Here is a 23,065-nt window from a genome sequence, read left to right as displayed (position 1 = left end):
AATACGTCAAAGTTTATCAAAATTTAGATGTATGTAGACACTTTTTATTATATAGATATATCTAAATTTAGATAAATCTTGAACGTCCTTTTATGAACAAGGATGTACATTAGAAATAAATAGTTAAAAGGATCAAAAAGGGTATTGCCAGTTCGAAGAAAGAAAAATTGCAGTAGCCTCTTCGGCCGCAACGGTTAGTAAACTTGGCACTCACACTCTGCCCCCTCGCTAACCCGCACCTAATCCGGCCTCAAGTACGCAAGCAAAGAATCCATCCATCTCTCTCTCCCCCGCTCCCTCCCCGTCGCAATAACGCCGCCGTACATTGCCGTCACCAGCCGCGGTAGACTAGAAACTGGAGTAGAAACCACAACCAAATCAAATCGGCGACAGCTACCTCCCTCTCTCCCGGTGCGCCCAACCGTAGGGCACGGGCCTCTCGCCATCTCGCCTCGCCACCAGAAGAAGAACCAGGGAGGCCACAGTGCGTGCGCCAGCAGCAGTTCCCCCCTCCCCGGATCTGCCGCGCCGTGCTCGCCGGATCGACCTCCGGCTCCTGGCAGGGGCCGCCCGTTGCTCAACCACAGTCTCCTACTCCACCACCACCCTGCACCTTCCCTCCCGCTCCGGCCCACCCGAAGCTCCAACCCAATGCGGGTCTAGGGTCTAGAATCTCCCCTGCAGCCTACCGCCGCCGCGCGCCCTAGAGCAGCCACCCGCCCCGGTCCACCACCTCGTCGCCCGCCCGTCTCCCTCCACTCCGCCCGCAATCTTGGCCGGGGGTTCTTGAGGTACGAGTGTTTCTTTTCTTTTTCTTTAATTTTCGCTCGCCCACTGATTTGCCCACTTAAACCCGAACTGATCTCCGCAAATTTCGGGTGCCTACCCCCGCGCGCCGCCTAGATCCGCCTCTGAACTTTGGCAAGCGCGTAATCCAGGGCGCGGTTTCTGCGAAAATTTCCCTTCGAAAAGTTTCTAGATTTGGCCGTGCTTTGCATACAAGCCCGTTCTCTCTTGTTGGGGTTTTCAGTAGTTGAACCACCACTCGTTTCCTGCGGGTCGTTCTCATCAAGCGCTTTATTTTCAGTTCTGTGCGCGTTTCTTTTCAAATTTGCCACTCGGAATCTCCAGTTTCAAGAACCTGTCTTGGCTTGGGGTAGAATACCACAACCCAGAATCTCCAGTTTCAGGAACTTGTCTTGGCCTGGGTAAAATAGTGCGTGCGATCTCTTTCCGTGGGTTTACGTTTACTTGCGTTTGACTAGTTGTCGGATGTATATTGTGTCAGAAATTTCGTGCTGGTGACATGTTGTCTTCTGAGGGTAGGTGTGGTGAGACGGGTGTTTAAGGGCCCAACGCTGCAGTTGGAAGTGACCACGATCCATCCATGAATTGATTTGCGGCGATGGATTTATTGATTCCAAGATAGTGGGCTTTGGGGGGAATTTACACCACCTTCCGTGCAGGATGGATTGCCATATTGTTTTTGAGCTTTTAGCCTTTTATTACTAAATTTTAGTCCAATTAAAGGTGCTGCTCACGGCAAGGATGCCGTGCTTCCTTGCTAGATAGAACTTGCTCTTACCAGAGACGCCGCTAGTTGGAATGAAACCATGGTGGTAAGTTGGATTTAGAGGTTTTCTAGTAGACTTAGCTCCAGATACTTGACTCCTGATGAAATTTGCTGGAAAAATACATTCGTATCTAGAAAAAGTTGAGACGCCTATTTTTGGACGGAGGGAGTAGTTAGTTCTATCAAAACAGTAGATAACTTCTGTTAGTAATCTTCTGCCTGACTGCATTAATGAAACTTCAGGTATGGATTTGCACTTATGATTATGGCTGGTTTGATTTTACAGGGTTTGGTAGTCAAAATTGCAACTGTAATGAATTAGACGTGCAGTATACTATGGCGACAGAAGTCAATCAAAACTGTTTTGCATGGCCGCGTGAGGAATCACCCGTGCAGGATAGTTCTCAGGTAATGTCTCTTTCATGGTATGCATAAGTTTATACTTTTTTTTTACCTGATATGATAAAATGGCCATTCATTCCATGTTAATTACTGTATTATACGTATGCCTATGTGTTAAGGATCTGTTTATTTTATTATCAGCATATACAGTGTTCACTCAAAGTAAAGATTGATGATAGACTAAGAACGCCTATCTACCTGATGCAACTGAAATAGCTAGAAATTTATGCTAACTACTGTCAGACGTTTCTGTATTAATAAGTAATCTGAGTTCACCTTTGCTAATAATCTCACACTTTTTATCCGCTTTATTTCTATGCTATGTAGGGAACAACACAAGTTTTTGACCATGGTTCCATATCTTTTGGAAGATTTGATTTGGAATCACTAGAATGGGAGAAATGGTCTGTTTTTACCAATGACAGACGTACTGAGGAGTTCGTTAAATTCAATGGATTAGTTGCCAAGAAGAAGGCGTACTTTGAAGAATACTTTAAGAGGATCAGGGAGCTAAAGGCTCTACAACAACAAAACCAACAAACTGAGCTTAATCTAGAATACAGTGGCGATGGTAGTGATTCTAGTCAGACAGGAGAAGACGAACCAGTTGCAAAGCATGCATCTCCTGCTGGATCTGGAACACATGTTGATGATTGCATGGGGCAAATAGCAGCTGAATCCACATCTGAGCATGGACTGGGATGCTACAATGATCATAATAAGAGGTTAAGTAATGGAATTTCCTCAGCGACTCATTCTTCATCAGCTGGAGGCTTACAGATGATTGGTGAAGAAACTGGAGAAAATGCAAGCGTTGAAAATTGTTCTGACAGGATGGATATGTTGCAGCAAAATGCTAAATGTAGTCAAGATGATCTGGTGATGCCCCATGAGACTAAGGTGAATCTTAAGAGAACTATAGAGAAATGCTCCCCAATTAGTCAAGCTTCAAAAATCATTCCTAGGACGGTTAAGATGACTTCTAGTTGTGTTCCTGATCAAGCGTTTATCAATAAGGTACTGGCACACTAAATCTTGATACATTAGTGACCTTTTCATCTTTATTTGGTGTTTGTCTTGCTAGAACTAAGGAATATTGCTGCTATCTAAATTTGCCTTATTTTATGATAACTATCATTGTGGCCTGGACCCCATAAAGATGACCAACTGCTCTGTCATGCAAGGCACAAAAAAGAATACCTGCATTTATGATAAGCTCCATAACAATAAATTTTCCTGTAAACTAATAATATATTTTTCATGAACAATTTTCAGGGTACTCAATCAAGCAACTCCACTGTGATAAACCAGAAAACCAAGCCTGGGAATGTTCAATCATTGCGAAAGCCTAGAGCAGCAACCAGCAATGTCGGTGGCACCACAGTAAGAAGCAAACTTGTGACAAAAGAAGATCCTGGTGTTATAGCTCTTAGAAGACCTTCATCAGCAGCATCCCAACGGCCCTCCTCTAGGGAACGGCGACCTGTCACCAGAGATGGTTCACGGGGTTCTGCTAGTATGGCTAGCCCATGTCGCCCCTCCACTGCTCAAAGACGCCTTGCGACTAGAGATCTGGCAGAAAATCAAACAAGTATTGCTAGCCCACGTCGACCATCTACTGCTGATAAGCGCCCTATCACTAAAGAGTTGGCACCAAAGGATGCCAACATTGCTACCCCACGCAGGCCATCTACTGCTGATAGGCGCCCTATCACCAAAGAGTCGGCACCAAAGAATGCCAACACTGCTACCCCATGTCGACCTTCTACTCCTGATAGGCGCCTTACCACCAAAGAGCTGACACCAAAACATGCCAATGTTGCTACCCCACAACGACCTTCTACTGCCGAAAGGCGCCCTATAACCAGAGAGAGTGCACCAAAGCTTGGTGGTGCTGCCAATCCATGTTGGCCATCTAGTGCACAAAGGCGCCCTGTCACCAGAGGGATTGTGCACACGAATGCTGAAGTTGTCAGCCTGCATCGACATTCTACTGCTGAGAGACGCCCTTTAACCAGAGAAACTGCACCAAAGCATGGCGATGTTATTCCTCTACGCAGGCCTTCTACTGCTGAGAGACGCCCTGTTTCCAGAGAAACTGCACCAAAGCCTGCCGATGCTATTACTCTTCGCAGGCCTTCTACTGCTGAGAGACGCCCTGTTGCCAGAGACTCTGTGCTAAAGCATGCGAATGTTGGTGGCCCCGGTTGCCCTTCGACTCCTGAACGACGCCTCGGCAGGGAAAGTGCACCAAAGCATGCTGCTGTTGCCATCACTCCTTGTCGCCCTTCAACGGGAGAAAAACGCCCTACTGCCAAAGGGAGCAGCCTAAAATTGGATCCAAAAACACCTATAAGGTTGAGAGGATTGCCGGATAATTCAAATGGTGCTATGGTCACAGCAGTACGTTCCAATATCCTTCTCTTAGCATAACATGGCATTAATTGCATTTCCTTAAATATGCTGAAAGGGGTTAACTCTTTGTTTCAGTTAACCATGAAAAATAATGAAACACATATATATTTCTGACTATTTTGTCTCTGTTCCTCATGCAGGCTACTCCCAAAAAGGCAGTTACTCCAAATCTTGTTAAAGCTAGGAAGCCAGAAATGAAAAGGTACCTTTACAAGCTTAATCAAATGTGCTCAATTAATTGTGATGTACCATATTTTGACAGCCTATTTTTGCATCATTTAGCAGCTATGTCCAAGAAAGGTTGGAACTTCAAGTTGGTGGGAAACAAAAATCAAGGTGCTTATTTTATTATCGAGCTGTAATGCTTTGGATTGTCAGAATTGGTTTAGTCGTAACTGCTATAACAACTATTCTTAATTATGTAGTTCTGTTAATCTTCCTCCAAGGAAAATCTTCTCTTCGGATGTGAGAGCCAATCGAGTGGTGGAGAAGGCCAGAAAGCCAAATAAGCAGGTAAAGAACAGTGAACTTGTTTTCGTTTGCCGTTGATACTGTCCAATATACATACATGTAGTACAGCAGTGATAGGCTGATAGCTGCAAATAGATCCAGATTGCTGTTCTCCTTGGTCATTTTGATTAAAGCATTGTGCTTACTTTCTCACTAAGATAATTGCATGATGTGTCGTCCCTGTATCTTGAACGTGTGTCTATTGACTCATTATATGCTGATAATCCTTCTTTGAGTAGAAATTAGCTGCAGCTTGCTGCAGAAAGCCAGAAATTTAGAATTTACACTATTGTTACATCATGAACAGCTTCCACCTCATTATGAGACTTTGAATAAGCTTGACAATCCCCCGTTGTACATCATAATCGTATTGCTGACAAATTACAATTGTTATAATATAATAGAGAATGGAAGTAGATACCAAAGATCTAATCGTTATTATGATTCTTTTGTAGGGCATTCAGGATATAGTTGGATCTCGAGTATCTGCATCAAAAAATGCAACTTCGTTACAGACTGGAAGCGGAAAGACAAGGGCACCAAATGTATGTCCTTTTATTTTTCTACAGAATAATAGCCTTATTTTGAAAAGATTCATTATTGGATGCATATTCTAAGGAATGTGTCTTAACATTAGATTTGACCTTTTGCTCAATTGATCTGCAGCCACCACCACCTCCTCCGCCACCACGCCGGCTATCTCAGTCTCCGAGCAAGCCAGAACCCCCCACTAAGTTGTCTGCTGGTGGAAAAAAGCCGAAGTAAGCAATTGATAATGAGCACCAAAAACAATGACTTTACTGAAACGCTGAATATTGTCATCTTCTCGCAGTAAATATTTGGTGAACAACATCTGCAATTCACTTATAAGACATGAATCTTGTTTGAATGCAGGGCTTCTACTCCACACTGGCACTAACCCAACTTCAAGTCTCCCCTACTAGGATCCTGGAGAACAAGATAGCTTTGAACCCGCGCAGCTGAAGCATCATCCATGCCACTCCCTGTGTCCACGGTTGATGTTATGCTGCGTTCGCCACCACCACCACCTTTTGTCACTTGTTAACCGTAGCAGCGTATGTACCTACGTGTACCATATCCACTAATGCCGTAGTTCTACTGCCTAAGAATTACTTAGAACATTGTATATACCTGAAAATAATGGAGCTCTAGCTGAAGAACACTGACCCCCGGTGGTTCAGAAGTTAAGGAAGTGATCCTTTCCCTGTTGACAATGTTCATCTGGAACAACTGTTTGATTCGTAGATAATTATCTGTGCATGCTGTTTCCTTGTCTATAATTGGAAGTGGTTGCTCGCCCGATAAAAAGCAGCTGACGGTGTGGATCTATCACCATGTGTACAGTGTACTGAATCCCTTGTTTCGGCTATAATTGGTCGATTCTATTGGGGTGTGTACACCCTACACGTCCTGATTTCTATTGGGCAAAAATTGAAGAATCTTAAAAAAACTGTGGTGTTTTAGGGGCGCATTTGCCTGTGTGTTTGCCATCTCGAGCCATCTTTATATTCTCTACCTCACCTGTTTACACCGAAAATTTTGCAAAATGGATCTACGTGCCTGCCTGTGCTTGAAAACAAGCGGTGTGACGCGTTCCGGTCACTAAAACTGATCCTGTGCATCCGTTTGGTTCAGGTTGTGGACACGAAATTGGCTACCTTGTAGCCGCAGCGGCATTTTTTGAAGGATATATGCCCTAGAGGCAATAATAAAGTGGTTATTATTTATATCTTTATGTTTATGATAAATGTTTATATGTCATGCTATAATTGTATTAACCGAAACATTAGTACATGTGTGATATGTAGACAAACAAAGAAGTCCCTAGTATGCCTCTTAACTAGCTTGTTGATTAATGGATGATTAGTTTCATAATCATGAACATTGGATGTTATTAATAACAAGGTTATATCATTGTATGAATGATGTAATGGACACACCCAATTAAGCGTAGCATAAGATCTCGTCATTAAGTTACTTGCTATAAGCTTTCGATACATAGTTACCTAGTCCTTATGACCATGAGATCATGTAAATCACTTATACCGGAAAGGTACTTTGATTACACCAAACGCCACTGCGTAAATGGGTGGTTATAAAGGTGGGATTAAGTATCCGGAAAGTATGAGTTGAGGCATATGGATCAACAGTGGGATTTGTCCATCCCGATGACGGATAGATATACTCTGGGCCCTCTCGGTGGAATGTCGTCTAATGTCTTGCAAGCATATGAATAAGTTCATAAGAGACCACATACCACGGTACGAGTAAAGAGTACTTGTCAGGAGACGAGGTTGAACAAGGTATAGAGTGATACCGAAGATCAAACCTCGGACAAGTAAAATATCGCGTGACAAAGGGAATTGGTATCGTATGTGAATGGTTCATTCGATCACTAAAGTCATCGTTGAATATGTGGGAGCCATTATGGATCTCCAGATCCCGCTATTGGTTATTGGTCGGAGTGAGTACTCAACCATGTCCGCATAGTTCACGAACCGTAGGGTGACACACTTAAAGTTGGATGTTGAAATGGTAGAACTTGAATATGGAATGGAGTTCGAATATTTGTTTGGAGTCCCGGATGAGATCCCGGACATCACGAGGAGTTCCGGAATGGTCCGGAGAATAAGATTCATATATAGGATGTCATTTTATGTGAATTAAAATGATGCGGAAGGTTCTATGGAAGGTTCTAGAAGGTTCTAGAAAAGTCCGGAAGAAACCACCAAGGAAGGTGGAGTCCCGGTGGGACTCCACCTCCATGGCCGGCCAACCCTAGTGGGGGAGGAGTCCCAAGTGGACTCCGCCTTAGGGGGCCGGCCACCCCCCATATGGAAGGGGGGGGAATCCCACCCCAAGTGGGATTCCCACCCTAGGTAGGTTTCCTTTTCATATGGAAGGTTTTGGTTTCGGGTCTTATTCGAAGACTTGGAGACCAATACTTGGGGTTCCACCTATATAATGAGGGGCCAAGGGAGGGGGCCGGCCACCCCAAGACCACGGGCCGGCCACCCCAAGACCACAAGCTGGCCGCCCCATTGAAGTGGTCGGCCACCCCCTCCCAAACCCTAGCCGCCCCCCTTTCCTCCATATCTCCCGCGTAGCTTTAGCGAAGCTCCGCCGGAGTTCTCCACCGCCACCACGCCGTCGTGCTGTCGGATTCAAGAGGAGCTACTACTTCTGCTGCCCGCTGGAACGGGAGGTGGACGTCGTCTTCATCAACAACCGAACGTGTGACCGAGTACGGAGGTGTGATGACGCGTAAAGCACACGCTCGTTGGGAACCCCAAGTGGAAGGTGTGATGCGTACAGCAGCAAGTTTCTCTCAGTAAGAAACCAAGGTTTATCGAACCAGTAGGAGTCAAGAAGCACGTCGAAGGTTGATGGCGACGGGATGTAGTGCAGCGCAACACCAGGGATTCCGGCGCCAACGTGGAACCTGCACAACACAACCAAAGTACTTTGCCCCAACGAAACAGTGAGGTTGTCAATCTCACCGGCTTGCTGTAACAAAGGATTAACCGTATTGTGTGGAAGATGATTGTTTGCAGAAAACAGTAGAACAAGTATTGCAGTAGATTGTATTTCAGTAAAGAGAATTGGACCGGGGTCCACAGTTCACTAGAGGTGTCTCTCCCATAAGATAAACAGCATGTTGGGTGAACAAATTACAGTTGGGCAATTGACAAATAAAGAGAGCATGACCATGCACATACATATCATGATGAGTATAGTGAGATTTAATTGGGCATTACGACAAAGTACATAGACCGCCATCCAACTGCATCTATGCCTAAAAAGTCCACCTTCAGGTTATCATCCGAACCCCCTCCAGTATTAAGTTGCAAAGCAACAGACAATTGCATTAAGTATGGTGCGTAATGTAATCAACAACTACATCCTTAGACATAGCATCAATGTTTTATCCCTAGTGGCAACAGCACAACACAACCTTAGAACTTTCATCACATCGTCCCGAGTGTCAATGCGAGGCATGAACCCACTATCGAGCATAAATACTCCCTCTTGGAGTTACAAGCATCTACTTGGCCAGAGCATCTACTAGTAACGGAGAGCATGCAAGATCATAAACAACACATAGATATAACTTTGATAATCAACATAACAAGTATTCTCTATTCATCGGATCCCAACAAACGCAACATATAGAATTACAGATAGATGATCTTGATCATGTTAGGCAGCTCACAAGATCCGACAATGATAGCACAATGGGGAGAAGACAACCATCTAGCTACTGCTATGGACCCATAGTCCAGGGGTAGACTACTCACACATCACTCCGGAGGCGACCATGGCGGTGTAGAGTCCTCCGGGAGATGATTCCCCTCTCCGGCAGGGTGCCGGAGGCGATCTCCTGGATCCCCCGAGATAGGATCGGCGTTGGCGGCGTCTCTGGAAGGTTTTCCGTATCGTGGCTCTCGGTACTGGGGGTTTCGTCACGGAGGCTTTAAGTAGGCGGAAGGGTAGGTCAAGAGGCGGCGCGAGGGGCCCAAACCATAGGCCGGCGCGGCTAGGGGTGGGGCCGCGCCGCCCTAGGGTTTGGCCACCCCGTGGCCCCTCTTCGTTTCGTCTTCGGACTTCTGGAAGCTTCGTGGAAAAATAGGCCCCTGGGCGTTGATTTCGTCCAATTCCGAGAATATTTCCTTACTAGGATTTCTGAAACCAAAAACAGCAGAAAACAAAGAATCGGCACTTCGGCATCTTGTTAATAGGTTAGTTCCAGAAAATGCACGAATATGACATAAAGTGTGCATAAAACATGTAGATAACATCCATAATGTGGCATGGAACATAAGAAATTATCGATACGTCGGAGACGTATCAGCATCCCCAAGCTTAGTTCTGCTCGTCCCGAGCAGGTAAAACGATAACACAGATAATTTCTGGAGTGACATGCCATCATAATCTTGATCATACTATTTGTAAAGCATATGTAGTGAATGCAGCGATCAAAACAATGTATATGACATGAGTAAACAAGTGAATCATAAAGCAAAGACTTTTCATGAATAGCACTTCAAGACAAGCATCAATTAAGTCTTGCATAAGAGTTAACTCATAAAGCAATAATTAAAAGTAAAGGCATTGAAGCAACACAAAAGAAGATTAAGTTTCAGCGGTTGCTTTCAACTTGTAACATGTATATCTCATGGATATTGTCAACATAGAGTAATATAATAAGTGCAATAAGCAAGTATGTAGGAATCAATGCACAGTTCACACAAGTGTTTGCTTCTTGAGGTGGAGAGAAATAGGTGAACTGACTCAACATTGAAAGTAAAAGAATGGTCCTCCATAGAGGAAAAGCATCGATTGCTATATTTGTGCTAGAGCTTTGATTTTGAAAACATGAAACAATTTTGTCAACGGTAGTAATAAAGCATATGTATCATGTAAATTATATCTTACAAGTTGCAAGCCTCATGCATAGTGTACTAATAGTGCCCGCACCTTGTCCTAATTAGCTTGGACTACCGGATCATCACAATGCACATGTTTTTACCAAGTGTCACAAAGGGGTACCTCTATGCCACATGTACAAAGGTCTAAGGAGAAAGCTCGCATTGGATTTCTCGCTATTGATTATTCTTCAACTTAGACATCCATACCGGGACAACATAGACAACAGATAATGGACTCCTCTTTTATGCATAAGCATGTAACAACAATTAATAATTTTCTCATTTGAGATTGAGGATTTATGTCCAAAACTGAAACTTCCACCATGGATCATGGCTTTAGTTAGCGGCCCAATGTTCTTCTCTAACAATATGCATGCTTAACCATAAGGTGGTAGATCGCTCTTACTTCAGACAAGACGGACATGCATAGCAACTCACATGAAATTCAACAATGAATAGTTGATGGCGTCCCCAGTGAACATGGTTATCGCACAACAAGCAACTTATTAAGAGATAAAGTGCATAATTACATATTCAATACCACAATAGTTTTTAAGCTATTTGTCCCATGAGCTATATATTGCAAAGGTGAATGATGGAATTTTAAAGGTAGCACTCAAGCAATTTACTTTGGAATGGCGGAAAATACCATGTAGTGGGTAGGTATGGTGGACACAAATGGCATAGTGGTTGGCTCAAGTATTTTGGATGCATGAGAAGTATTCCCTCTCGATACAAGGTTTAGGCTAGCAAGGCTTATTTGAAACAAACACAAGGATGAACCGGTGCAGCAAAACTCACATAAAAGACATATTGAAAACATTATAAGACTCTACACCGTCTTCCTTGTTGTTCAAACTCAATACTAGAAATTATCTAGACCTTAGAGAGACCAATTATGCAAACCAAATTTTAGCATGCTCTATGTATTTCTTCATTAATGGGTGCAAAGCATATGATGCAAGAGATTAATCATGAGCACAACAATTGCCAAGTATCACATTACCCAAGACATTAATAGCAATTACTACATGTATCATTTTCCAATTCCAACCATATAACAATTTAACGAAGGAGAAACTTCGCCATGAATACTATGAGTAGAAACCAAGGACATACTTGTCCATATGCTACAGCGGAGCGTGTCTCTCTCTCATAAAGTGAATGCTAGGATCCATTTTATTCAAACAAAACAAAAAACAAAAACAAACCGACGCTCCAAGAAAAAGCACATAAGATGTGATGGAATAAAAATATAGTTTCAGGGGAGGAACCTGATAATGTTGTCGATGAAGAAGGGGATGCCTTGGGCATCCCCAAGCTTAGACGCTTGAGTCTTCTTAATATATGCAGGGGTGAACCACCGGGGCATCCCCAAGCTTAGAGCTTTCACTCTCCTTGATCATGTTGCATCATACTCCTCTCTTGATCCTTGAAAACTTCCTCCACACCAAACTCGAAACAACTCATTAGAGGGTTAGTGCACAATAAAAATTAACATATTCAGAGGTGACACAATCATTCTTAACACTTCTGGACATTGCATAATGCTACTGGACATTAATGGATCAAAGAAATTCATCCAACATAGCAAAAGAGGCAATGCGAAATAAAAGGCAGAATCTGTCAAAACAGAACAGTTCGTATTGACGAATTTTAAAATGGCACCAGACTTGCTCAAATGAAAATGCTCAAATTGAATGAAAGTTGCGTACATATCTGAGGATCATGCACGTGAATTGGCTTAATTTTCTGAGCTACCTAAAGGGAGATGGACCCAGATTCGTGACAGCAAAGAAATCTGGAACTGCGCAGTAATCCAAATCTAGTACTTACTTTTCTATCAACGGTTTTACTTGGCACAACAAAACACAAAACTAAGATAAGGAGAGGTTGCTACAGTAGTAAACAACTTCCAAGACACAAAATAAAAACAAAGTACTGTAGGTAAAAACATGGGTTGTCTCCCATAAGCGCTTTTCTTTAACGCCTTTCAGCTAGGCGCAGAAAGTGTGTATCAAGTATTATCAAAGGGTGGTGCATTCTCAGCGGGGTGTGGAGTTTTCTCAACCAGGCATAGTATATTTGATACATAAGTTTTAGCATCTCCCTTTTCATTAGTCTTAGGCGTGCTACTCTCATCAAACAAATTTTCAGGAACAAGCCAAGCATAGTTATTTTCTAGTGCATCATTCATGTCTAAGAGTTTACATGGTATTGGTGCTTTGATCTCCCCACCATCATCAATATTATTAGTGTATCTTATTCTATCCATGTCCATCTTTTCAAGGAGACTAACAAAATTAGTATGAGAACCAAGCATATTAAATTTAGCAAAGACCTTTCTAGCTTCTCTTGCTAGACCACCAAATTCTCTAAGAAGGGTTTCTAAAACAAAATCTTTCTTTTCTCCTTCTTCCATATCACCAAGTGTGAGAAACATGTGTTGGATTATAGGATTAAGATTAACAAATTTAGTTTCCAACAGGCAAACTAAATGCGCAGCAGCAATTTTATAAGTAGGCGCAAGGTCTACCAAGTGTCTATCTTCAAAATTTTCAATGGTACTAACATGATTGAAAAATTCTTCTATATTATTTCTCCCAACTATAGACCCACGTCCTACCGGTATGTCTTTCGTGGTAAAATTAAAAGGAAACATGATGAAATAAGTAAAGTAAATGCAAGTAACTAATTTTTTTGTGTTTTAGATATAGCAAACAAGATAGCAAATAAAGTAAAACTAGCAACTAATTTTTTTGTATTTTGATTTAGTGCAGCAAACAAAGTAGTAAATAAAACTAAGCAAGACAAAAACAAAGTAAAGAGATTGAGAAGTGGAGACTCCCCTTGCAGCGTGTCTTGATCTCCCGGCAACGGCGCCGTAAATTTAGCTTGATGACGCGTAAAGCACACGCTCGTTGGGAACCCCAAGTGGAAGGTGTGATGCGTACAGCAGCAAGTTTCCCTCAGTAAGAAACCAAGGTTTATCGAACCAGTAGGAGTCAAGAAGCACGTCGAAGGTTGATGGCGGCGGGATGTAGTGCGGCGCAACACCAGGGATTCCGGCGCCAACGTGGAACCTGCACAACACAACCAAAGTACTTTGCCCCAACGAAACAGTGAGGTTGTCAATCTCACCGGCTTGCTGTAACAAAGGATTAACCGTATTGTGTGGAAGATGATTGTTTGCAGAAAACAGTAGAACAAGTATTGCGGTAGATTGTATTTCAAGAAAGAGAATTGGACCGGGGTCCACAGTTTACTAGAGGTGTCTCTCCCATAAGATAAACAAAAGATGTTGGGTGAACAAATTACGGTTGGGCAATTGACAAATAAAGAGAGCATGACCATGCACATACATATCATGATGAGTATAGTGAGATTTAATTGGGCATTACGACAAAGTACATAGACCGCCATCCAACCGCATCTATGCCTAAAAAGTCCACCTTCGTGTTATCATCCGAACCCCTCCAGTATTAAGTTGCAAAGCAACGAGACAATTGCATTAAGTATGGTGCGTAATGTAATCAACAACTACATCCTTAGACATAGCATCAATGTTTTATCCCTAGTGGCAACAGCACAACACAACCTTAGAACTTTCTGTCACTGTCCCATGTGTCAATGCAGGCATGAACCCACTATCGAGCATAAATACTCCCTCTTGGAGTTACAAGCATCTACTTGGCCAGAGCATCTACTAGTAACGGAGAGCATGCAAGATCATAAACAACACATAGATATAACTTTGATAATCAACATAACAAGTATTCTCTATTCATCGGATCCCAACAAACGCAACATATAGAATTACAGATAGATGATCTTGATCATGTTAGGCAGCTCACAAGATCCAACAATGATAGCACAATGGGGAGAAGACAACCATCTAGCTACTGCTATGGACCCATAGTCCAGGGGTAGACTACTCACACATCACTCCGGAGGCGACCATGGCGGCGTAGAGTCCTCCGGGAGATGATTCCCCTCTCCGGCAGGGTGCCGGAGGCGATCTCCTGGATCCCCCGAGATGGGATCGGCGTTGGCGGCGTCTCTGGAAGGTTTTCCGTATCGTGGCTCTCGATGAGGGGTTTCGTCACGGAGGCTTTAAGTAGGCGGAAGGGTAGGTCAAGAGGCGGCACGAGGGGCCCAAACCATAGGCCGGCGCGGCCAGGGGTGGGGCCGCGCCGCCCTAGGGTTTGGCCACCCCGTGGCCCCTCTTCGTTTCGTCTTCGGACTTCTGGAAGCTTCGTGGAAAAATAGGCCCCTGGGCGTTGATTTCGTCCAATTCCGAGAATATTTCCTTACTAGGATTTCTGAAACCAAAACAGCAGAAAACAAAGAATCGGCACTTCGGCATCTTGTTAATAGGTTAGTTCCAGAAAATGCACGAATATGACATAAAGTGTGCATAAAACATGTAGATAACATCCATAATGTGGCATGGAACATAAGAAATTATCGATACGTCGGAGACGTATCAAGGTGCTGCCCGTTCGTGGCGCCGGAAGCGATCGTGATCAAGATCTTCTACGCGCTTTTGCAAGCGGCAAGTGAACGTCTACCGCAGCAACAAGAGCCTCATCTTGTAGGCTTTGGAATCTCTTCAAGGGTGAGACTTGATACCCCCTCGTTGCTACCGTCTTCTAGATTGCATCTTGGCTTGGATTGCGTGTTCGCGGTAGGAAATTTTTTGTTTTCTATGCAACATTATCCTACAGTGGTATCAGAGCCGTGTCTATGCATAGATGGTTGCACGAGTAGAACACAATGGTTTGTGGGCGTTGATGCTCTTGTTATCTTTAGTTTGAGTACTTTGCATCTTCGTGGCATAGTGGGATGAAGCGGCTCGGACTAACTTTACATGACCGCGTTCATGAGACTTGTTCCTCGTTCGACATGCAACTTGTATTGCATAAGAGGCTTTGCGGGTGTCTGTCTCTCCTACTATAGTGAAGATTCAATTTACTCTTCTATTGAAAACATTAGTATCAACATTGTGGTTCATGTTCGTAGGTAGATTAGATCTCTCTCGAAAACCCTAAACCACGTAAAATATGCAAACCAAATTAGAGACGTCTAACTTGTTTTTGCAGGGTTTGGTGATGTGATATGGCCATAATGTGATGATGAATATGTATGAGATGATCATTATTGTATTGTGGCAACCGGCAGGAGCCTTATGGTTGTCTTTAAATTTCATGTTGAGTAGTATTTCAAAGTAGTTGTAATAGTTGCTACATGGAGGACAATCATGAAGACGGCGCCATTGACCTTGACGCTACGCCGACGATGATGGAGATCATGCCCAAAGATGATGGAGATCATGTCCGTGCTTTGGAGATGAAGATCAAAGGCGCAAAGACAAAAGGGCCATATCATATCACATATGAACTGCATGTGATGTTAATCCTTTTATGCATCTTATTTTGCTTAGATCGCGACGGTAGCATTATAAGATGATCCCTCACTAAAATCTCAAGATAATGAAGTGTTCATCCTTAGTAGCACCGTTGCCAAGACTTGTCGTTTCGAAGAATCTCGTGATGATCGGGTGTGATAGAATCAACAAGTGCATACAACGGGTGCAAGACAGTTTTGCACATGCGGATACTAAGGTGGCCTTGACGAGCCTAGCATGTACAGACATGGTCTCGGAACACGTGATACCGAAAGGTAGAGCATGAATCATATGGTTGATATGATGAACACTTTGAGTGTTCGCCATTGAAATCACACCTTGTCTCGTGATGATCGGACATAGGTGCGGTGGATTTGGTTCGTGTGATCACTAAGACAATGCGAGGGATATTGTTTTGAGTGGGAGTTCACCTAGATTTTTAATTATGTTGAATTAAAATTTGAAATCAATTTGTCATAAACTTAGTCTAAACTTTTGCAAATATATGTTGTAGAGATGGCGTCCCCAATCAATTTTAACCAGTTCCTAGAGAAAGAAAAACTTAAGAGCAACGGTAGCAACTTCACCGACTGGTTCCGTCATGTGAGGATCTTCCTCTCTGGTGGAAATCTGCAATATGTGCTTGATGCACCGCTAGGTGACCCTCCTGCAGAAACTGAAACCGATGAAGTAAAAGCTGTTTACGAGACTCGGAAAACTCGGTACTCTCAAGTTCAGTGTGCCATCCTGTGCAGTCTGGAATCCGATCTTCAAAAACGTTTTGAGCACCACGATCCTCATGAGTTGATGAATGAGCTGAAAGCTATATTCGAGACTCATGCGGCCGTGGAATGCTATGAAGCATCGAAACATTTCTTCAGCTGTATGATGGAAGAAGGCAGCTCCGTTAGTGAGCACATGCTCGCCATGACCGGGCATGCGAAGAAACTCAGTGACTTGGGAATAGTGATTCCAAACAGACTGGGGATTAATCGTGTCCTTCAATCACTGCCACCAAGTTACAAGAACTTTGTGATGAACTACAATATGTAGAACATGAACAAGGAGTTACCTGAACTCTTTGGCATGCTAAAAGCTGCTGAGATTGAGATCAAGAAAGAGCACCAAGTGTTGATGGTCAACAAGACCACCAGTTTCAAGAAACAGGGCAAGTCTAAGGGAAAATTCAAGAAGGGTGGCAAGAAAGCTGCCACACCTCCTATGAAACCTAAGAACGGCCCTAAGCCTGATGCTGAGTGCTATTACTGCAAGGAGAAGGGACACTGGAAGCGTAATTGCTCCAAGTATCTGGCTGATCTGAAGAGCGGCCTTGTCAAGAAGAAGAAAGAAGGTATATCTGATATACATGTTATAGATGTTTATCTCACTGGTTCTCGTTCTAGTACCTGGGTATTTGATACTGGTTCGGTTGCTCATATTTGTAACTCGAAACAGGAACTAAAGAATAAACGAAGACTACTGAAAGATGAAGTGACGATGCGCGTTGGAAATGGATCCAAAGTCGATGTGATCGCTGTCGGCACACTTCCTCTACATCTACCTTCGGGATTAGTTTTAAGCCTAAATAATTGTTATTTTGTACCCGCGTTGAGCATGAACATTATATCTGGATCTTGTTTAATGCAAGACGGTTATTCATTCAAGTCTGAGAATAATGGTTGTTCTATTTTTATGAATAATATCTTTTATGGTCGAGCACCACAAAAGAATGGCTTATTTCTGTTAGATCTCGATAGTAGTGATACGCATATACATAACATTGATGCTAAGCGAATTAAATTAAATGATAATTCTACTTATATGTGGCACTATCGTCTTGGTCATATTGAAATGAAACGCATGAAGAAACTCCATACTGATGGATTACTTGAATCACTTGACTTTGAATCACTTGATAGATGCGAAGCATGTCTAATGGGAAAAATGACAAAGACTCCATTTTCTGGTATGATGGAGCGAGCTACTGACTTATTGGAAATCATACATACCGATGTGTGTGGACCAATGAGCGTAGCATCGCGCGGTGGTTATCGTTATGTTCTAACCTTCACAGATGATCTGAGTAGATATGGGTATATCTATTTCATGAAACATAAATCCGAAACTTTCGAGAAGTTTAAGGAATTCCAAAGTGAAGTAGAAAATCAACGTAACAAGAAGATTAAATTTCTACGATCTGATCGTGGAGGTGAATATCTGAGTTATGAGTTTGGCATGCATTTAAAGAAATGCGGAATACTTTCACAATTGACACCGCCGGGAACACCTCAACGTAACGGTGTGTCCGAACGTCGTAATCGAACTCTCTTAGATATGGTTCGTTCTATGATGTCTCTTACTGATTTGCCGTTATCATTTTGGAGTTATGCATTAGAGACAGCTGCATTCACTTTAAATAGAGCACCATCAAAATCCGTAGAAACGACACCGTATGAATTATGGTTTAATAAGAAACCTAAGCTGTCGTTCCTGAAAGTTTGGGGTTGCGAAGCCTATGTAAAGAAGTTACAACAGGACAAGCTAGAACCCAAAGCGGAGAAATGCATCTTCATAGGATACCCTAAGGAAACTATAGGGTATACTTTCTATCACAAATCCGAAGGCAAAATCTTTGTTGCTAAGAACGGAACCTTTCTTGAGAAAGAATTTCTCACTAAAGAAGTGACTGGAAGAAAAGTAGAACTTGATGAGATTGATGAATCTATACTCGTTGATCAGAGTAGCGCAGTACCGGAAACTGTTCCTATACCGCCTACACCGGCAACAGAGGAAGCTAATGATAATGATCATGAAACTTCGAACGAGGAAACTACTGAACCTCGCAGATCGACAAGGGAACGTACCACTCCTGATTGGTATGATCCTTGTCTAAATGTCATGATTGTGGATAACAATGATGAGGACCCTGCGACGTATGAAGAAGCGATGATGAGCCCAGATTCCAACAAATGGCAAGAAGCCATGAAATCCGAAATGGGATCCATGTATGATAACAAAGTATGGACTTTGGTAGACTTACCTGGTAGCCGAAAGGCTGTCGAGAATAAATGGATCTTCAAGAGAAAAACAGATGCTGATGGTAATATTACTGTCTATAAAGCTCGACTTGTTGCAAAGGGTTTCCGACAAATTCAAGGAGTTGACTACGATGAGACTTTCTCACCTGTAGCGAAGCTAAAATCTGTGAGGATTTTGTTAGCAATAGCTGCATTTTTCGATTATGAGATTTGGCAGATGGATGTCAAAACGGCGTTCCTTAATGGAGACATTGAGAAAGAGTTGTATATGGTACAACCCAAAGGTTTTGTCGATCCTAAAAATGCTGACAAAGTATGCAAACTTCAGCGTTCAATCTATGGTCTGAAGCAAGCATCGAGAAGTTGGAACCGACGCTTTGATAAGGTGATCAAAGACTTCGGGTTTATACAGTGTCATGGAGAGGCCTGTATTTACAAGAAAGTGAGTGGGAGCTCTGTAGCATTCCTGATATTATATGTAGATGACATATTATTGATCGGGAATGATATAGAACTATTAAGCAGTGTTAAAGGTTATTTGAATAATAGTTTTTCAATGAAAGACCTTGGTGAAGCATCGTATATATTAGGCATCAAGATTTATAGAGATAGATCAAGACGCCTAATAGGGCTATCACAGAGTACATATCTGGACAAGATTCTAAAGAAGTTTAGAATGGACGAAAGTAAGAAAGGGTTCTTACCTATGTTACCAGGCAAGGTTTTGAGTAAGACTCAAGGACCGGCTACGGCAGAAGAAAGAGAAAGGATGAGTAATATCCCCTATGCTTCGGCAGTAGGATCTATCATGTATGCCATGCTATGTACTAGACCGGATATAGCACATGTTGTTAGTTTGACTAGCAGATATCAAAGTGATCCAGGAATGGAACACTGGACAGCGGTCAAGAATATCCTGAAGTACTTGAAAAGAACTAAGGATATGTTTCTTTGTTATGGAGGTGACCAAGAGCTCGTTGTAAACGGTTACACCGATGCAAGTTGGAACACTGATCCTGATGACTCTAAGTCACAGTCTGGGTACGTGTTTATATTGAATGGTGCTGCAGTAAGCTGGGCAAGCTCGAAGCAGTGCACGGTGGCGAAGTCTTCAATGTAATCGGAGTACATAGCGGCTTCGTAGGCTTCATCGAAGCGGTATGGATGAAGAGGTTCATTGTAGAGCTCGGTGTGGTTCCTAGTGCATTGGACCCATTAATCATTTACTGTGATAACATGGGTGCCATCGCCAATGCACAAGAGCCAAGGTCACACAAGAGGCTGAAGCATATCAAGCTGCGTTACCACTCGATTCGCGAGTACATCGAAGATGGAGAAGTAAAGATTTGCAAAGTACACACTGATCTGAATGTAGCAGATCCGTTGACTAAAGCTCTCCCTAGGGCAAAGCATGACCAACACCGAATGCCATGGGTGTTAGGTATATTACAATGTAATCTAGATTATTGACTCTAGTGCAAGTGGGAGACTGAAGGAGATATGCCCTAGAGGCAATAATAAAGTGGTTATTATTTATATCTTTATGTTTATGATAAATGTTTATATGTCATGCTATAATTGTATTAACCGAAACATTAGTACATGTGTGATATGTAGACAAACAAAGAAGTCCCTAGTATGCCTCTTAACTAGCTTGTTGATTAATGGATGATTAGTTTCATAATCATGAACATTGGATGTTATTAATAACAAGGTTATATCATTGTATGAATGATGTAATGGACACACCCAATTAAGCGTAGCATAAGATCTCGTCATTAAGTTATTTGCTATAAGCTTTCGATACATAGTTACCTAGTCCTTATGACCATGAGATCATGTAAATCACTTATACCGGAAAGGTACTTTGATTACACCAAACGCCACTGCGTAAATGGGTGGTTATAAAGGTGGGATTAAGTATCCATAAAGTATGAGTTGAAGCATATGGATCAACAGTGGGATTTGTCCATCCCGATGACGGATAGATATACTCTGGGCCCTCTCGGTGGAATGTCGTCTAATGTCTTGCAAGCATATGAATAAGTTCATAAGAGACCACATACCACGGTACGAGTAAAGAGTACTTGTCAGGAGACGAGGTTGAACAAGGTATAGAGTGATACCGAAGATCAAACCTCGGACAAGTAAAATATCGCGTGACAAAGGGAATTGGTATCGTATGTGAATGGTTCATTCGATCACTAAAGTCATCGTTGAATATGTGGGAGCCATTATGGATCTCCAGATCCCGCTATTGGTTATTGGTCGGAGTGAGTACTCAACCATGTCCGCATAGTTCACGAACCGTAGGGTGACACACTTAAAGTTGGATGTTGAAATGGTAGAACTTGAATATGGAATGGAGTTCGAATATTTGTTCGGAGTCCCGGATAAGATCCCGGACATCACGAGGAGTTCCGGAATGGTCCGGAGAATAAGATTCATATATAGGATGTCATTTTATGTGAATTAAAATGATGCGGAAGGTTCTATGGAAGGTTCTAGAAGGTTCTAGAAAAGTCTGGAAGAAACCACCAAGGAAGGTGGAGTCCCGGTGGGACTCCACCTCCATGGCCGGCCAACCCTAGTGGGGGAGGAGTCCCAAGTGGACTCCCCCTTAGGGGTCCGGCCACCCCCCCATATGGAAGGGGGGAATCCCACCCCAAGTGGGATTCCCACCCTAGGTAGGTTTCCTTTTCATATGGAAGGTTTTGGTTTCGGGTCTTATTCGAAGACTTGGAGACCAATACTTGGGGTTCCACCTATATAATGAGGGGCCAAGGGAGGGGGCCGGCCACCCCAAGACCACGGGCCGGCCACCCCAAGACCACGGGCCGGCCACCCCAAGACCACAAGCTGGCCGCCCCATTGAAGTGGCCGGTCACCCCCTCCCAAACCCTAGCCGCCCCCCTCTCCTCCATATCTCCCGCGTAGCTTTAGCGAAGCTCCGCCGGAGTTCTCCACCGCCACCGACACCACGCCGTCGTGCTGTCGGATTCAAGAGGAGCTACTACTTCCGCTGCCCGCTGGAACGGGAGGTGGACGTCGTCTTCATCAACAACCGAACGTGTGACCGAGTACGGAGGTGCTGCCCGTTCGTGGCGCCGGAAGCGATCGTGATCAAGATCTTCTACGCGCTTTTGCAAGCTGCAAGTGAACGTCTACCGCAGCAACAAGAGCCTCATCTTGTAGGCTTTTGAATCTCTTCAAGGGTGAGACTCGATACCCCCTCGTTGCTACCGTCTTCTAGATTGCATCTTGGCTTGGATTGCGTGTTCGCGGTAGGAAAATTTTTGTTTTCTATGCAACGTTATCCTACATTTTTTGCTCAAAATATTTTTTCATTTATAATATAACCATTTAAATAGTATCGAAAGTAAGCAAGAAAATAGCCCTAGCTAACAAGGGCGCCCGCCATGGCCACCTACGTGTCATCGTCGCCAAGGTCGATGAAGACTTGAGGCGCCCAAGGCCACATATAATGCAGAGGTTGCTAAAGCGTCGGAGGTGGTGCTGGTGCGGGCGGAGGCGGTGCTGATGCGGGAGGAGTCGTTGGAGGGGTCGTTGGCCTCCATTGGGCCAGCGTGGAAGCCAGCAGTGGGGTAGCGAGGCCATCCCATTGAGCAAGCCGCTCTGAGCGATGGCCAGTTCGATCGCCTCCTCCTCCAGGAGGTTTGGCGGGTGGAGTTCATCCTCCTCCTCCAAGGCGCCCTCCTCGTTGTCGTTGAAGCAGGCGGGGTGCTCCTTGTTGAAGAAGTCGATGTCTCATAAGTAACCTGCCCGGCGGCGCGAGTCGAACTCCCAGGTCCCCAAGGTGGACCAGTTGTAGGAGCCAAGGGCGAAGGCCGGATCATCGCGTAGATTCAGCGAGAGGATGAGTCAACGACGTTAGATCTTGTATTGTCTTTGGCGTCCCTCGTGTGGTATCGGAGGCACCGGGACACGGCGTAGTTGAGGTATGATGACGCGTGAAGCACACGTTCGTTGGGAACCCCAAGTGGAAGGTGTGATGCGTACAACAACAAGTTTCCCTCAGTAAGAAACCAAGGTTATCGAACCAGTAGGAGATGAAGGCCACGTGAAGGTTGTTGGTGGAGGAGTATAGTGCGGCGCAACACCAGGGATTCCGACGCCAACGTGGAACCTGCACAACACAATCAAAATACTTTGCCCCAACTTAACAGTGAGGTTGTCAATCTCACCGGTTTGCTGTAAACAAAGGATTAAACGTATGGTGTGAAGAATGATGTTTATTTGCAAAGAACAG

General features: G+C 43.7%; 1 protein-coding gene across 2 annotated transcripts; it reads left to right on the top strand.

Moving 5' to 3' along the window:
• Positions 1–314: 314 nt before the first annotated feature.
• LOC127313307 (uncharacterized) lies at positions 315–6,135 on the top strand. Of its 2 annotated transcripts, none has more exons than XM_051343856.2 (10): positions 315–791; positions 1,860–1,981; positions 2,303–2,992; positions 3,251–4,378; positions 4,531–4,592; positions 4,676–4,726; positions 4,816–4,903; positions 5,356–5,445; positions 5,567–5,661; positions 5,795–6,135. In XM_051343856.2, the coding sequence occupies exons 2-10, from the start codon at positions 1,910–1,912 to the stop codon at positions 5,817–5,819; spliced, it is 2,301 nt and encodes a 766-aa protein (XP_051199816.1). In that variant the 5' UTR covers positions 315–791; positions 1,860–1,909; the 3' UTR covers positions 5,820–6,135. The 2 variants fall into 2 exon arrangements, with proteins under 2 accessions (XP_051199816.1, XP_051199811.1); XM_051343851.2 differs by having other exon boundaries at positions 316–791; positions 4,673–4,726.
• The last annotated feature ends 16,930 nt before the right edge of the window (positions 6,136–23,065 follow it).

This window comes from Lolium perenne, chromosome 1 (genome assembly GCF_019359855.2).
Source record: "Lolium perenne isolate Kyuss_39 chromosome 1, Kyuss_2.0, whole genome shotgun sequence".
Lineage (NCBI taxonomy): Eukaryota > Viridiplantae > Streptophyta > Magnoliopsida > Poales > Poaceae > Lolium > Lolium perenne.
The sequence above is the reverse complement of the archived record's forward strand: the minus strand, read 5'-3'. Positions and strand labels throughout refer to the sequence as shown.

Excerpts from the sequence above, each read along its gene's own strand:
- LOC127313307 (XM_051343851.2), top strand. The coding sequence starts at position 1,910 with ATGGCGACAGAAGTCAATCAAAACTGTTTTGCATGGCCGCGTGAGGAA. Across the intron at positions 1,982-2,302 it reads CCGTGCAGGATAGTTCTCAG|GGAACAACACAAGTTTTTGA; the intron begins GTAATGTCTCTT and ends TATGCTATGTAG. Across the intron at positions 5,662-5,794 it reads GCTGGTGGAAAAAAGCCGAA|GGCTTCTACTCCACACTGGC; the intron begins GTAAGCAATTGA and ends GTTTGAATGCAG.